Genomic DNA, 15763 nt, shown 5'->3' on the forward strand with positions numbered 1-15763 from the left:
GTGCTTGGAGCTTAACTTATTTTAAGTAGTCATATTGGGTAGCAGCAGCAATGAATGCTAGTTTGAACAAAGTGATTAGTATCTAAATAACACACTTAAATGATACTGATGCATGAATGTTGGTTATTGAATGAATTTTTGTAAACAGATAATTCACAGTTGCTGTATTGTTCTTGGAATGAAAGGTCTATAAACACACCATTCACCATTTAATACTTTTCAGTGATGGTGTTCATTGAGGTGAAGGATCTTTAAATTAAAATTGAACACTGCCTTATTTCAGGCATCATTAGCTCTTCTCTACTGTGCACTATCGTACAGCCAATTACATTAGTATAGTATTTTTTATTTCCCACATCAATTATCCTATGCCCCAAGGGAGATGGCCAGTTTGGTGTTAAATTAGGAGGATTTTTTTTGCCTAGTTGGAACTGTGTTGAGTCTGACAGACCAATTTCACATAGGGCCTTACAGCCAGATGAGCGAAATATTCAGCCTATCGGTCTGCGTTGTATCCAAACTCCGATTAACTTCACTGCAAAATCCAATCCCCAGCATTGCTCTTGATTAAATTTTAAAAAGAGTTTCGCTTCTCACCTCTTGCAGCACAGCTGAACTGACCTTTGATAGTTTTGTGGCTAGGGTTCAGACGGAGTTGAAACACTACATATTTTTAATTGGATAAATTTCTACCAAAAGCTACTTTAATTATAAATTCAGCTACAAAAAAAAGATTCTAAAATCACAAGTTGGAAAGAAATAGCTTATATAAAAAGTAGAAATGTTCCTTAGTAAAAGTACTAAGAACAGATGTGACTTGTTGGACTGAAATGCTTTACTTGGTTTTAAGAACAGGATCAATATAACCATTTAGTTTTTGCAATTGTAGGAATATTACCTTTTGCAACTATTTTTCTGCATTTTCTCAAACCAAGTGCAATATATTTCAAAACTTTCAAACTGAAATTCCCAAGTTAGAGAATACATCCTTGGGTTAAAAAAGTGGAAGGTCTATCCAATCATCTTGGTGGATGGTAGCAACTACATTATTGTAGAGGTGCTCATTTCAAATTGCATTTCTCCCATTATAATCAGCAGTAGTGTGATTGAAGTCAGTGATAAAAGATGTGATGAAATCAGTAAAAGTACAAGAGCAGATGGCCTTCAATGAATAGGCCAACCTGTACACACGCCACAACAATGATTATTAATGACATTAGCATCAAGGAATAAAAGCAGCGTTTCCAATTACAAAAAGTACAAAATTACAATCTAGTTGTCTTTTCTAGGACTGTGTAAAATAGTTAGGATAAACTCCAACCTCAACAATGAAACACCAGCTCAAATGTCAGATGCTGGAAGTCCTTTGGTGCACTGGAGACGGAGGCCGTTTAGTGAGAAACAAGCATGATCCACCACACCTATATTTCTGAAACATTAAATCACAGAAAACACGATTGCCAATGAGAACCATGAACGAACTAAGGGAACATGACTTAATACAATTATAAAATTCTATATTGTATAAATAGTCTAATAAAATGATCCATATTTATAGAAATTATATATGTGTGTTACAGAAATCAAGGGGTGGGTTTGCAAGTTCACCATTACCTTAAAGTGGAAATTCATTACCAGAAATAAGTTCTAAAGGAATGAAAGCTGGATGAAGTGACCAGATGTATAGGAGGAAAGAATGTTTGGTCCTTTCAGCACCAAATCAGTGTATTGTGGCAGGGGAGGATATTTATCTAATATTCATGGCACCAATCTTTTTTTTAAAGCTACGATAATAATTTGAAAATTTACAATTTGTTATACACATTTGCACATAACTTTCCCCCTCAACAAAATTCCAGCCTCAATACTGTTGAGTGTGTGACCGCTGGCTTAATCACGGGGTATAGTATAACCAGGCTATGTGGATTTAACTTGCCACTCTTGCATCTCTATTTTCCATCATCAAGGTATTGTAAACATATTCCAAATGGTAAAGTTAGCCATCTACTCAGTCTTGGTACTCTTCTTGTGACTGGTTCTTCCCTATAGGAATTGAACCAAGGGAAACTGGTGCTTTAATGTTTCTTCGATCCTTTTCAGCCTCCTCTTCCTCATCGTATCGCTCGTCATCATTCTCCTCATCATCACTCTGGTGTGGGCTTGAATGCAAGGACACGGAAGGGGATGGGGGCACAGATGCTGGTCTGGGATATCTGAAACCTTCAGTCTAGTGTGGAAAACAAAACAAATAAAAACAAACAAACAAGTCAGCCTATGCCATTATTGTTTTTTTTTTTAAAATGAGGTCGATGTGGCAGGTAGTTCCTGGAACACTGCCTTATTACAAATTCAAACTATACGCAACCGTACAAAAGTCAGACTTACCAATGGTGGAGCAATTGGGTCCATCTGGAACTTTTCTGGGAAGGCTTTGCACAGCGCAAGATGGCGGGCATGCATGTAGTACTGATGATTAAAAGAAATTATACAGCATCATCATTGACTGCTAGAAAATGTAACAAAGATTATGGAACCCAATACCACAAGTGCTGTGCATGTTAAATTACCTTGTATCAGAATGAGTTATTTCTCTATAACTTGTGTGAATACCAAATAACATTTTGAAAAAAACTACATTGCAATAACTCTTCGAGTACAATGGTTAGGGTTTTAGGGATCAACTGTAATCAGTTTTGAAAATGCAAGGCTGGAGACAAAAATTTACATTTACTAAATTCTACAACAGGTTTCATTTTTTGCCCCTCATGTTAGCCTCTTTAGTTGGGAAATTAAGACGATCAAACTAATCTCTACTATTTTTTTTTTAAAAACAATGCTAGAAGAGCACTCTGACCATTTTTTTTTATTCTTCCAAAAGGCCCAGCCAAGGTCAACAATTTCCCCTCCACTTCCTAGAATAGGTTGCCTTTAACAATCTTATGTCCTCTGGTCTTGCTGCCCTGGCATATCTGAAAGCACGGTTCCAGATTTTCTCCCTTTGTCCTGTGAAGTATCCTCACGTAACGGCCCAGAAATTGCCTCCGACCTGAAAAATGTCTCAGAATTTACCCGGTAGTCCCAGAGGTACGGAGACTTGTGGTCCTGGGCCTCTACATAAAGGCCCACGTATCCCAGGCAAGTAAGCGCTTCATACATGTCCCTGTGATCATGTGGGCCGGCCCATCCAATCAAAGTAGGGGATCCCCATTCACATTTATGGCGAGTTCTGTATATACGGAATCACCATAAGTATAAATACACAAGCAATTAATTTAAAAAATATATATATATAAAAAATTTTTTATATAATATATATATATATATATATATATATATATATATATATATATATTCTCTAATAGAATTTAATTTAAAATAAAAGTTAATTTTTTGAAAAAGATGCACATATTTTAAAGGGTCTGAAAACAAACTTACTTAATAGGATTTTAAATGTTTACATTATTGAAAAAAATGTCTATCTTTTAAAAAGTCTTATGCTGATAAAAGCAGGAAAGGCCTGCTTTTATCAGTAACAAGAATTTCAAGGACATTCGCTGAGCAAACGGCCCAACTCTCCACCCGCGAATGCCCTTTACTTCCAGATGCGTGCAATCTATCGAGAGGTTGGGCCTATACACATTGGAGTTCAGAAGAATCAGAGGTGATCTTATTGAAACTTAAAATAGAGAGGGCTCGACAAGGTGGATGCAGAGAGGATAGTTCCACTCATAGGGGAAACTAAAATTAGGGGACATAGTTTTAAATGGGCAGCCATTCAAATGGGAGATGAGGAGGAATTTCTTCTGTGAGGGTTGTAAATCTATGGAATTCTCTGCCCCAGAGAGCTGTGGAGGCTGGGTCATTGAATATATTTAAGGCGGAGATAGACAGATTTTTGAGCGATAAGGGAGTAAAGGGTTATGGGGAGCGGGCAGGGAAGTGGAGCTGAGTCCATGATCAGATCAGCCATGATCTATTGAATGGCAGAGCAGGCTCGAGGGGCCAAATGGCATGGTCTTGTGTTCTTAATTCATTTCAGATATATTAGGAATAGGTGGGCACCTTATTGAATATCCTCCATTTCCATCCAATCTGGATCTCCTTACAGTTTGCCTTGTGCTTCCTTCTCTTTAGCCGGTCACTAATTCACATTATTACCCATCACAGGCACTGACCTTATTTTGTAAATGAGTCTCATGCAATATTTTACCAAAGGTTTTTTTTGGAAGGACTTCATAAACTATATAGCAAGGCTTGTGCTTTCTTTCATCAACCTGGGATGTCACCTTCTCAGGAAAGTCTTGAGGTTGATCAGGCAAGATCTATCCTTTCTACAGCCATGTTGGCTGTTCTTTATTATTAGGTTATTTTCATACAGATACTCTATTTTGTTTCTGATTATGAATCCCATTAGACTCACTATTATGGAGGTCTGGCTAATGTGTCTGCATTTTTCAGGAATGGCTCAGTAACCTGTCTTGAGCATGGGAATTACATTTATTTGTTTACAGTCCATCAGAAACCTCCCCAGTATTATCAACTCCGTTAGAATCACTGACAGTGCTTCACATCCATTGTCTCCAAGCACGAGAAGATTTATTGGTTCAGTCACTTCAGTCTATCGGCAATCTCAGCTGCACTGATCAGACATAGCAGATCAATATCAAATCTCCATCCAGCATACATCATGTGCACTTCCAGGGCACAGGAAATTGGGGTTACAAAGCCATCCACATCAAGTGCAACACACACACACACACACGGCCCCCTCTCCTTCCTAAATGCTCATGGCGTTAGCTGTGAATACTTACTCTGACCAGGTATCTCCAGTCTAGGAGCTCTGAAAGTCTCTCAGTCCGATTTCTCTGGATAATTCTCTGGCGACGTGACTGCTTGCAGAAGCCAAACATGAACTGGGTCAACTGGTTGCAGGATTCATCGAGAGATCGGAATCTACGATCGACGATGTAAATCCCTGGACACAAAGACAGCGCGAAAGTTAGAGGAAGCGCAAACCTGCTTGGAAAACTAAATGTAGAGCATCTTGTGGGTGCAGCATTTAAGTTAAAGGACTTACCATAGGCATTTGGATCTGCCACGTGTTCCTGCATAAAACAACCAAAGCCAGAGAGGTTGGTAGTCACACTGGGAATTCCCATCACTGTGCACTCAGCTACAAAAGCAAATAATTCAGAGCCATTGGAGTAGCATATGCTGTTTTATACTAGTCAAACTTTATCTTTCACTAATTATCATAAGCAAATACTGAAATTTAAACAAGCCTCCATCCCGCCCTCTAGCGACTCCCTACCCCCAAATGATGTAGGTCTTTTGGCTAGAAATCAGTGACAGTTGCTCTGTGGGTAAATCACACACACACACACTGTTCTTCTTTGAATAATGCAACAGGAACTTTAAATGTCCACCTGAAATCACCCAGAAGGGGCATCAGGTTACCATCTCACATGCAGGACAGAACCTTTGACAATGTAGCACTCTCTCTGCAGTGGAGTGTCTAGGATAGTTCAAGTTCTGGAGTGAGGATTGACAACACAACCTTTTGATTCAGGAGCGAGTGTACCACCAACTGAGCCAGACAACAAGTATAAATGTGAAAATAAAGTCTAAACAGAATTGAAAGATGAACATTTGGAATAATCCAGTAGTTAAAATAGTAGCATCAAAAGAGATACGAGAGGGCTGGGCGAGTTAGATTACTAGAGGACCAAGCTTTGATGGGCTGACTGGACCTTGACTTTAAGTTAATTTAAAAATAAATATTTTAATAGGCTGATTATTCATTAGGAGATTGAGGATAATTATATCCACAATCTTATTATTCATGGGTTATGAGATGAAGGGTGTAATATATGCACCTGTGAGTATGCTCACCGGTTTAGAGCTGTTACACTGCGAGTGGCTTAGCCAGTCACGTGATGTTCACAAGACTCAATAAAACCCCAGCTAGTTGGGTCTGGGTCATCCATGACGAGGTATGCAGTTGTGAGCCTAGTGGATGAATTGTGGTTTAACAACAAAGTTTAGCAACTAGTTCTTAATAGCAATGTGTTGCTATGAATTCTTAAGCAAAGAATCCATGAAGCCAATACATTAAAAAAGATTCTGGGGTGAAAAAATGGCAAAGAATAGGAAAGATTGCTTACCTTGTAGGGTTATACTTCAAAATGACAGAATCCCCCCATACACAAGAAATTAACTAATCATGATCGGATCTGAGAAAATCACTCATCTTTCTGGTCCAGATACCTTTGGAATCGGGGTGGTAGGTAGCAGAGTCAAAATAGCTATGCACCACTTACCACTCCACTGCCATGTTTACTGGGGCTGTCCACAGGGTAGCCCAGGGGCCTGCCTGAATCAGGTAGGGAGCCTCATCAAAAAAAAAATTGAGGTCCTATGATGTAAATGGGATGCTGATGCAATTGAGGGACAACCGGACAGAGTGTGCATCATCATGTATCTCCACCCAGTTGAAGCAGGCAGTGAAGATGAAGAGGCCTTCATCAATAGTCCCTTTTTGTGGATATAAAGCACCATTGTACTCTGGAACAAAGAGAGCAAGTTTACTTCAAACAGAATCCCAAGCTTCAGCATCAGAAGGACAGTTCCAAGGCAAGTTGGCAGTTCTTGGCAGAGTTCTCTTTTCCCTTATCCCATCACCCTTCCCAGGAGTAACCCAGGAGTAGCTGTCCACATCGACTGTCTTACCATTGAGCTAACTTTTCTGCATTAGTGACTACACTTCAAATGTACTTCATGGTCAATCCCGAGATGGTGAAAAGTGCGATATAAATGCTAGTTCTTCATTTTTACACAATGTGAAGTCGATTCCCTCCCGGTGAACTGGCTATCAAGACCTTCAACCGACACTGCACACTCCCACAGGCTTTTCCAATCTCTTCCAATTTTGGGGAAAAAAAGTCTCAAACAGTTTCAAGTGGGACACTTACCAGGTGTGTATCCCCAAGGTTCATAATAGGATGGGAAAACACCAAGATGACAGCCTCGAACAAACTCTTCATAATCCATTGGCAAAAGTGGGCTTGTGGATGATAGAAACTCGGGGTGGAAAACAATCTAGAATATTAAAAAGTGATAGGATTTGAAAAGATTAAAAACAAATATTTGTTGGAAGAGAAACACTTATGTTGCTATTCAGAAAACATTTCTGAAAATAGTCCTAAATGGCATTTTGGTTTATACTGCAACTTTAGTACCACAGCAACGCAAACATTGCAATACTCCACCAGTTGGGTCCTGCCTGACTCTGGAGGGAAGCAGTGAAAGACTTCCAGCTGCACACCACTTGGGTTTGACTAAGACAGTGGGGTCTAGAGTGAGTGAGGCCATAGATACACAATTAAATGCAAATGATTTGCAACTCCTCAGATAATGGAGCAGTCCATGCCCCCATTCAGCAAGGCCAGGACAACATTCAGGCTTGGGCTGATAAGTGGCAAGTAATATTCGTGCCACACAAGTGCCAGGCAATGACCATCTCCAACAAGTGAGAATCTAACCACCGCCCCCTGACATTCAACAGCGTTACCATCGCCGAATCCGCAAACATCAACATTCTGGGGGTCAACATTGACCAGAAACTTAACTGGACCAGCCACATAAATACTGTGGCAACAAGAGGTCAGAGACTGGGTATTCTGCAGCGAGTGTCTCACCTCCTGACTCCCCAAAGTCCACCATCTACAAGGCACAAGTCAGGAGTGAGAGAGAATACTCTCCACTTGCCTGGATAAGAGCAGCTCCAACACACTCAAGAAGCTAGATATCATCCAGGACAAAGTAGCCCGCTTTATTGCTGCCCCCCCCACCCCGCCCCATCCACCACCTTAAACACTCACTCCCTCCACCATTGGCACACCGTGACCTGCAGTGTGCACCAGCTACAAGATGCACTGCAGCAACTCGTCAAGGCTTCTTCAGTAGTACCTCCCAAACGCACGACCTCTACCACCCAGAAGGACAAGGGCAGCAGGCGCATGGGAACACCACCACCTTCAGGTTCCCCTCCAAGTCACACACCATTCTGACTTGGTAGTATATCACCGTTCCTTCATCGTCGCTGGGTCAAAATCCTGGAACTCTCTCCCCAACAGCACGGAGAATACCTTCACCACATGGAGTGCAGCGGTTCAAGAAGGCGTCTCACCACCATCTTCTCAAGGGAAATTAGGGATAGGCAATAATGCTGGCCTTGCCAACAATGCCCACATCCCATGAACAAATTTTAAAAAAAGATTTAGAACAGGGACCAAGAGAAACCTCTGCACAGATTTTCAAGCCTGTGGAATTCACTTCAAGGGTTAGTGTTCAAGGCAGAAACTGTTAACATTCAAGATTAGATTGGATAAATGGATGGAGAGAGAGATTAAGGGGCTTGGGAACACAGTTGGTAATGATGATTAGGACTACTTGCTCATTTGGCAGGTAATCATCATCATGGACTTGTTGGGCCAAGTGGTCAGTTTCTGCATTGTAACTTTTATGTATGTCAAGCTCCGACATCCAAGACACCAGTTAAAACTTGTGGAAGATGAGCATGTTTGCATAGACTTCCCTCTGGGACCTGGCAGACCAAAATCATAGCCAGCCAGCATCAAGAAGCTATTGCCGAATGACAACAGTTACTGCACACATGCCAAATGTCAGCATCTTAAATCATACGGTTAAGCATTTGAACCCAGGTGCCAACTCAGCATTTCACTCACCCAATTAGATACTGACCACCTTCAATTCCAATTATCAGCTGGAAGGCAGGACTGGAACCCTTTAGAACAAAATATTCATTTCTTCCACTGTTGGCTATGTGTGAATTTGAGGGAGAAAAGATCAAGATGAGCTGATGGTTTGAGAGTCATGGTTACTAGTATGTTTTAGTCCTGGTCTCCAAGAAGGTATACACAAGATTCTATAAGGCAGCTTTTAAATATTGTGTCCTGTTGCATGTACAATCTATTTGTGTACTCAGGAGGCCACTATTCAGCGTTATTTTTAAGCAGTTAGCTGTTTCGGAAGTCGTAGATTTTGCCAGTTTTCTAGGTTGACCAACGTGGATATTAGTTGTTACTGGTCAGAGATTGGCAGCTACAAAGTAACTATGTCTAACTAATCTCCTGTATAAAACATACAACTGATTAATGACAGTAAGTACAGGGTACGAGTGAGCAGACTTCTGCACCCCTGGTCTAAGATTTAGAAAACTATGAATATGGATCTGTGCAAGAGTTTCAATTATGAACAGGGTAAAAAATTTTCAATTCCATCAATTTATAAATCACATGAAATTGTTTGTTTTTCAGAAACACTACATGACTAACTTGACAAAGCTCAGTGGAGGCAGGACATGATCAATAGCTGTGAAAGCTAAATGAAAAACCACAACATTTAATTGCACTCATCATGCAGAACCATTATTGGATGAGGGAGAAGCCAAATCTTCAGCCATCTGTACTCATTAAAACAATACACTTCACTTTCATTAAAATAATTACTGACCTAAACAATATTCACATTCCTCCTCAAGATGGAGGCCTAGTTTAGTTTCAACTTCAGGTTTTCCAAATTTATCTTTTCCCCTCCACTAGGCACCTCGCAGACCGATTTTTATACCGCTGTAAATTACAGTTATATTGGCCCAACTCTAATGATACTTGTCCCAATCAGTGAAGCCAAGAACATCACAGTACATTAATGAATATGATGTTCATTTATCTGTGATGTGTAAAGCAATGATGGGGGATAGCAGCATACAGCATGCTTGGTAAAGTATTAAAGCTCAACATACCAGGTTTAAAAACCTCAGAAGTAACTTTTCTGAACTATGTTGAGAAATAATTACTTCTTTCTGCAGGGCAAACATTCTGGTGTTGCTAAACTTTGTATATGCTGTGAGGAGACTTCCAGAAAGACCACGTTGCTATGCAAGACAGAGCAGTTCACTTGATTGGCGTCGGTCACTGGACTCAATTTCCCGCTTGTCCACCATTGGCACCCTCTGGCTGCAACATGTACAATTTTAAAGGATGCACTCCAGCAACTCACCATCAACATAGGCAGTCCCTTGAACAAGGATGACTTGCTTCAAAAGAGTTCACAAATGTTTCAATGAAGGACCCGATGTTCCAGTCTTGAACTCCAATTGAGGGGGTGGAAGATGCCTGTGCGTTTTTTTTTTTTTTTAACGTGGGGTGGCCGTTGCACATCAAGCAACCACACGGGCTTGACAGAGCTAGGTCGAGTGGCAAGGGTTAACCAGGACGACTGGAGACCTGCTCTGCTGCACAGACCTAGTGCACACACATATCGCAGTGTGGGCTGGCCCGTGCTGCCCCTGGGCCCTCGCCTCTTCAGGGCCCCGTGCCCTCATTCGCCGCACCTTCGCCCACCATGTTTCAGGGCCCGGCGCTCCAGCTCGATTTCCAGCCCCGACCTGCGGTGGTGTTCTCAGAGGTCGGGGCGACCCACGATGCAACTCAACAGGGTTAGTTTAAAACCGCCTTCTCCCTCTATGACCTCTACGATTGCGAAGGACAAAAGCAGCAATGCTGTGGGTACACCACCTCCAAGTCACACACCTTGATTTGGACATACATTGCCATTGCTTCATAGCCACTGGAATTCTCAACACAAAGACTGCAATGGTCCAAGGTGGCCCACCAGCGTCACCACCTCAGGGCAACTAGAGAAGGGAAACGGCAGCCTTGCCAATGTCACCCACATTCCAAAATACCCCCCAGAAAATGCTAATTCTTATGCAACATAAACAGCTATCTCGAATCAGCAACAGCCAGGCAGTGAAATGCTTAGGTCACGCATTGCCTCGCATCCAGCTGTACAGTGCATTACTACACCACCATGTCATTGCTGCCTGATCTCTACCAGACACTAAAAGCAGGCCAGGCCCATCCCGGAAAGATAGAGAGTCAGAACCAGGAGTATTCTGCTTTGTGCCTTTTGCTGTCCAGAAGTATTGGTCTGGGAAGTGGTTGCTTGGCTGCCAATTCAGCAGAGAATGTTTACATGAACATGGAGGGGAGACAATAACATCACATTATAACAAGTTTAGCAATATCTGCTGGATTCAAGTTTTTACAATAGATCATGTGCATGAACACAAGTATGAAACTAATTAGTCTCAAGCATGGCTGGACAGGAGAAGAAAATGATCCCCCACAGAGATATATACAACATTGATTGCCAACCAAAGCAACCAATACTTCATTGATTAAGTTGATAAATAAATAGAAGGATTTTAGTTTCTAAAGCACCTTTCATGACCTCAGAATATCCTAAAGTGCTTTACAGCCAATGAAGTACTTTTGAAGTGCAGTCACTATTGTAATGTGGGGAAACACAGCAGACAATTTGCATATAGCAAACTCCCACAAACACCAATGTGATAATGACAAATGGTTGAGGAATAAATCACTGGGGAGAACTCCTTTGCTGCTCTTTGAATAGTGTCATGGGATCCTTTATGTCCACCCTTGGGGGCAGACATCTTGATTTAACATCTCATCCGCAAGACAGTGCAATACTCCCTCAATACTGCACTGGAGTGTCAGCTTGGATTTTGTGCTCAATTCTCTGGAGAGGGATAAACCCACAACCTTATGACTCAATAACAACTTTTATTTATATAGCGCCTTTAACATAGTAAAACGTCCCAAGGTGCTCCATAGGAGTGTTACAAGAAAAAAGATAAATTTGACACCGAGCCACACAAGAAGAAATTACGTCAGATAACCAAAAGCTTGGTCAAAGAGGTAAATTTTAAGGAGCATCTTGAAGGAGGAAAGAGAGGCAAAGAGGCAGAGGGGTTTTAGGGAGGGAGTTCCAGAGCTTGGGGCCCGAACAGCTGAAGGCACGGCCACCAATGGTTGAGCAGTTTTAATCAGGGATGCTCAAGAGGGCAGAATTTGAGGAGCGCAGACATCTCTGTGGGTATTGGGGCTGGAGGAGATTACAGAGATAGGGAGGGGCAAGGCCATGGAGGAATTTGTAAACAAGGATGAGAATTTTGAAATTGAGGTATTGCTTAACCAAGAGCCAATGTAGGTCAGCGAGCACAGGGGTGATGGGTGAACAGGACTTGGTGCGAGTTAGGACACGGGTTGCCGAGGTGAGGACTCAGGAGAGAGAGCTACTAATTGATCCACAGCTGACATACTAGGGACAGGGATAAGTACAGGTGATCAAAACAGCCCATGGAACGCAATGGTTGCAGTGCTGCTGGGTGCATAAAGTGTCTGCTGTGGAAATCAGCAGGCTCACTTCAAAGAACGACAACAAGTGCAGACAAGATGAAGAATTTGTGTGACTGTGTGGGCCAGAGAAATTTTCTGACACTATCCCCAAGTAGAATAAATAACTGAGGTAAAAGTCATATGAGGGATAACAACAGGTACTGTTTGTATAGGCAATGGTGAGAAGACATGAATGATGTGGACTGTGTATGAGCAATGAGGGAGTCACCAGCGGATTCAAAGATCCCCATGATCCAGAAATGTGCAGCGACCAATGGGCAGGCTCCTGAGTGCGGGGAATTTGATTCCACTGATGTAACTGGAAATATGGATAACCAGGACATTAGCTTCCAGCAGTGAGTGTAGAGGCAATTGGCAGGTTTAGTGGTCTACATCAACAATTGGTGGGAGGGTGGGGTTGAATGAAGAACATTGATTTCTTCACACACACACACACACACATTGTTTAAATAAAGACCATCATTCAAAATCCCAACAATGTGATGTATTATGAAAATGGTAGGTTTCACAAGCAAAAATAAGTTTCACAAACCATTCACTTCTAAAGGAGACAGTAACCAGAACTACAGGAAGGCCTTCAGCTCTCAGTGCTTCACACAGGGGATGAAATATCTCGGCAAGGGCAGGTTCTGGAACAGGCCAGTCAGCAGCCTGCGCCACCATGTTTACATTTGAACAGAAATGGGGATCGATGGAAAATAAAGGGAATGCAAAGGTGGACTGGTGGCCAGCAAGTTCTGGCCACATGTGCGTGCCCCATCGGAGAGTAATTCACCCTTAAACCAGTGTCTGTGGGAAAGGCGGAGCGGCAGTGTCGGGAGGCCTAGAAAAGGCCAGCCAATGCAGCTGCAGCAGGGAGAGAAAGCAAAAAAGTAAAAAGAAATCGAAGGGTGACATCACAGCCAAGGGGGCAAGTGATTGGCGAGTAGTTTTTCCTTTTTCTTTTCCTTTATCGGCAGGTAACCTTTATCATTGTTGTTGCCAAATTAAGTTAATCTAGGGGATAAGTCATGGCAGGAGAGCTCAGACACGTGTCATGCTCCTGCTGTGCTATGTGGGAACTCGGACACTTCTAGTGTCCCTGATGACTACATGTGCAGGAAGTGTATCCGGCTGCAGCTCCTGACAGACTGCATTGCAGCACTAGAGCTGCAGGTGGATTTACTCTGGAACATCCGCGATGCTGAGGATTTCGTGAATAGCACATTTAGTGAGCTGGCCGCACTGCAGGTAAAGGGGATGGGTGACCAACAGGAAGAGCAGTGGAAGGAAGGTAGTGCAGGGGTCCCCTGCGGTCATCCCCCTGCAAAAAACAGCGCTTTGGGTACTGTTGAAGGGGATAACTCATCAGGGGAGAGCAGCAGCAGCCGCCAAGTTCATGGCACTGTGGGTGATTCTGCTGCACAGGAGGGTAGGAAAAAGAGTGGAGAGCTATAGTGGTAGAGGATTCTATTGTAAGGGGAATAGATAGGCGTTTCTGCAGCCACAATTGAGACTCCAGGATGGTATGTTGCCTCCCTGGTGCAAGGGTCAAGGATGTCTCGGAGCGGCTGATGACATTAAGGGTGGGTGAACAGCCAGTTGTCATGGTGCATATAGGTACCAACGACATAGGTAAAAAAAAAAAAAACAGGATGAGGTCCTACAAGACGAATTTAAGGAGCTAGGAGCCAAATTAAAAAGTAGGACCTCAAAAAGGTAGTAATCTTAGGATTGCTACCAGTGCCACGTGCTAGTCAGAGTAGGAATCGTAGGATAGCTCAGATGAATACAAGACTTGGAGTGGTGTAGAAGGGAGGGATTCAAATTCCTGGGCCATTGGAACCAGTACAAACCGGACGGTCTGCATCTGGGCAGGACCGGAACCAATGTCCTAGGGGGAGTGTTTGCTAGTGCTGTTGGGGAGGGGTTCAACCTATACGGTAAGGGGGATGGGAACCTATGCAGGGAAACAGAGGGAAGCAGAATGGGGGCAGAAGCAAAAGATACAAAGAAGAAAGGTAAAAGTGGAGGGCAGAGAAACCCATGGCAAAAAGCAAAAAGGGCCACATTACAGCAAAATTCTAAAGGGGCAAAGTGTGTTAAAAAGACAAGCCTGAAGGCTCTGTGCCTCAATGCGAGGAGTATTCGGAATAAGGTGGACAAATTAACTGCACAGGCAGCAATTAACGAATGAGATATAATTGGCATCACGGAGACATGACTCCAGGGTGACCAAGGCTGGGAACTCAACATTTAGGAAGGATAGACAGAAAGGAAAAGGAGACGGGGTGGCATTGCTAGTTAAAGAAGAAATTAATGCAATAGAAAGAAAGGACATTAGCTTGGATGATGTGGAATCAGTATGGGAGGAGCTACGGAATACCAAAGGGCAGAAAACACTAGTGGGAGTTGTGTACAGACCACCAAACAGTAGTAGTGAGGTTGGGGACAGCACCAAACAAGAAATTAGGGATGCGTGCAATAAAGGTACAGCAGTTATCATGGACGACTTTAATCTACATGTAGATTGGACTAACTAAACTGGTAGCAGTGCGATGGAGGAGGATTTCCTGGAGTGTATTAGGGATGGTTTGAGACCAATATGTCGAGGAACCAACTAGAGGGCTGGCCATCCTAGATTGGGTGATGTGTAATGAGAAAGGACTAATTAGCAATCTTGTTGTGCAAGGCTCATTGGGGAAGAGTGACCATAATATGGTAGAATTCTTTATTAAAGATGGAAGGTGACATTAATTCAGAAACTAGGGTCCTGAACTTAAGGAAAGGTAACTCCGATGGTATGAGACGTGAATTGGCTAGAATAGACTGGCAAATGATACTTAAAGGGTTGACGGTGGATAGGCAATGGCAGACATTTAAAGATCACATGGATGAACTTCAACAATTGTACATCCCTGTCTGGAGTAAAAATAAAACGGAAGGTGGCTCAACTGTGGCTAACAAAGCAAATTAAGGATGGTGTTAGATCCAAGGAAGAGGCATATAAATTGGCCAGAAAAAGCAGTAAACCTGAGGACTGGGAAAAATGTAGAATTCAGCAGGAGGAAAAGGGTCTAATTAGGAGGAGAGGGGGGGTAAAGAGAGTATGAGAGGAAGCTTGCTGGGAACATAAAAACTGACTGCAAAAGCTTCTACAGATATGTCAAAAGAAAACGATTAGTGAAGACAAACACAGGTGCCTTGCAGTCAGATTCAGGTGAATTTATAATGGGGAACAAAGAAATGACAGACCAGTTAAACAAATACTTTCATTCTGTCTTCACGAAAAAGACACATATAACCTTCCAGAAACACTAGGGGACCGAGGGTCTAGTGAGAAGGAGGAACTGAAGGAAATCCTTATTAGGCGTGAAATTGTGTTAGGGAAATTGATGGGATTGAAGACAGATAAATCCCCGGGGCCGGATGGTCTGCATCCCAGAGTACTTAAGGAAGTGGCCCTAGAAATAGTGGAT

At 42.5% G+C, this 15763-nt stretch overlaps 1 protein-coding gene across 2 annotated transcripts in view; it reads right to left on the reverse strand.

Moving 5' to 3' along the window:
• Positions 1-1828: 1828 nt before the first annotated feature.
• Positions 1829-15763, reverse strand: part of gys2 (glycogen synthase 2) — a 67616-nt gene continuing 53681 nt past the window's right edge. For both annotated transcript variants that reach the window (XM_070896685.1, XM_070896684.1), the window contains 5 exons: positions 6972-7098; positions 5078-5173; positions 4812-4975; positions 2386-2466; positions 1829-2227 (listed from right to left, as the gene is read on the reverse strand). In XM_070896685.1, the coding sequence (XP_070752786.1) occupies positions 2009-2227; positions 2386-2466; positions 4812-4975; positions 5078-5173; positions 6972-7098 (687 nt within the window). In that variant the 3' untranslated portion in view covers positions 1829-2008. The remainder of the gene's footprint in view (positions 2228-2385; positions 2467-4811; positions 4976-5077; positions 5174-6971; positions 7099-15763) is intronic.

Source organism: Pristiophorus japonicus, chromosome 13 (assembly GCF_044704955.1).
Source record: "Pristiophorus japonicus isolate sPriJap1 chromosome 13, sPriJap1.hap1, whole genome shotgun sequence".
Lineage (NCBI taxonomy): Eukaryota > Metazoa > Chordata > Chondrichthyes > Pristiophoridae > Pristiophorus > Pristiophorus japonicus.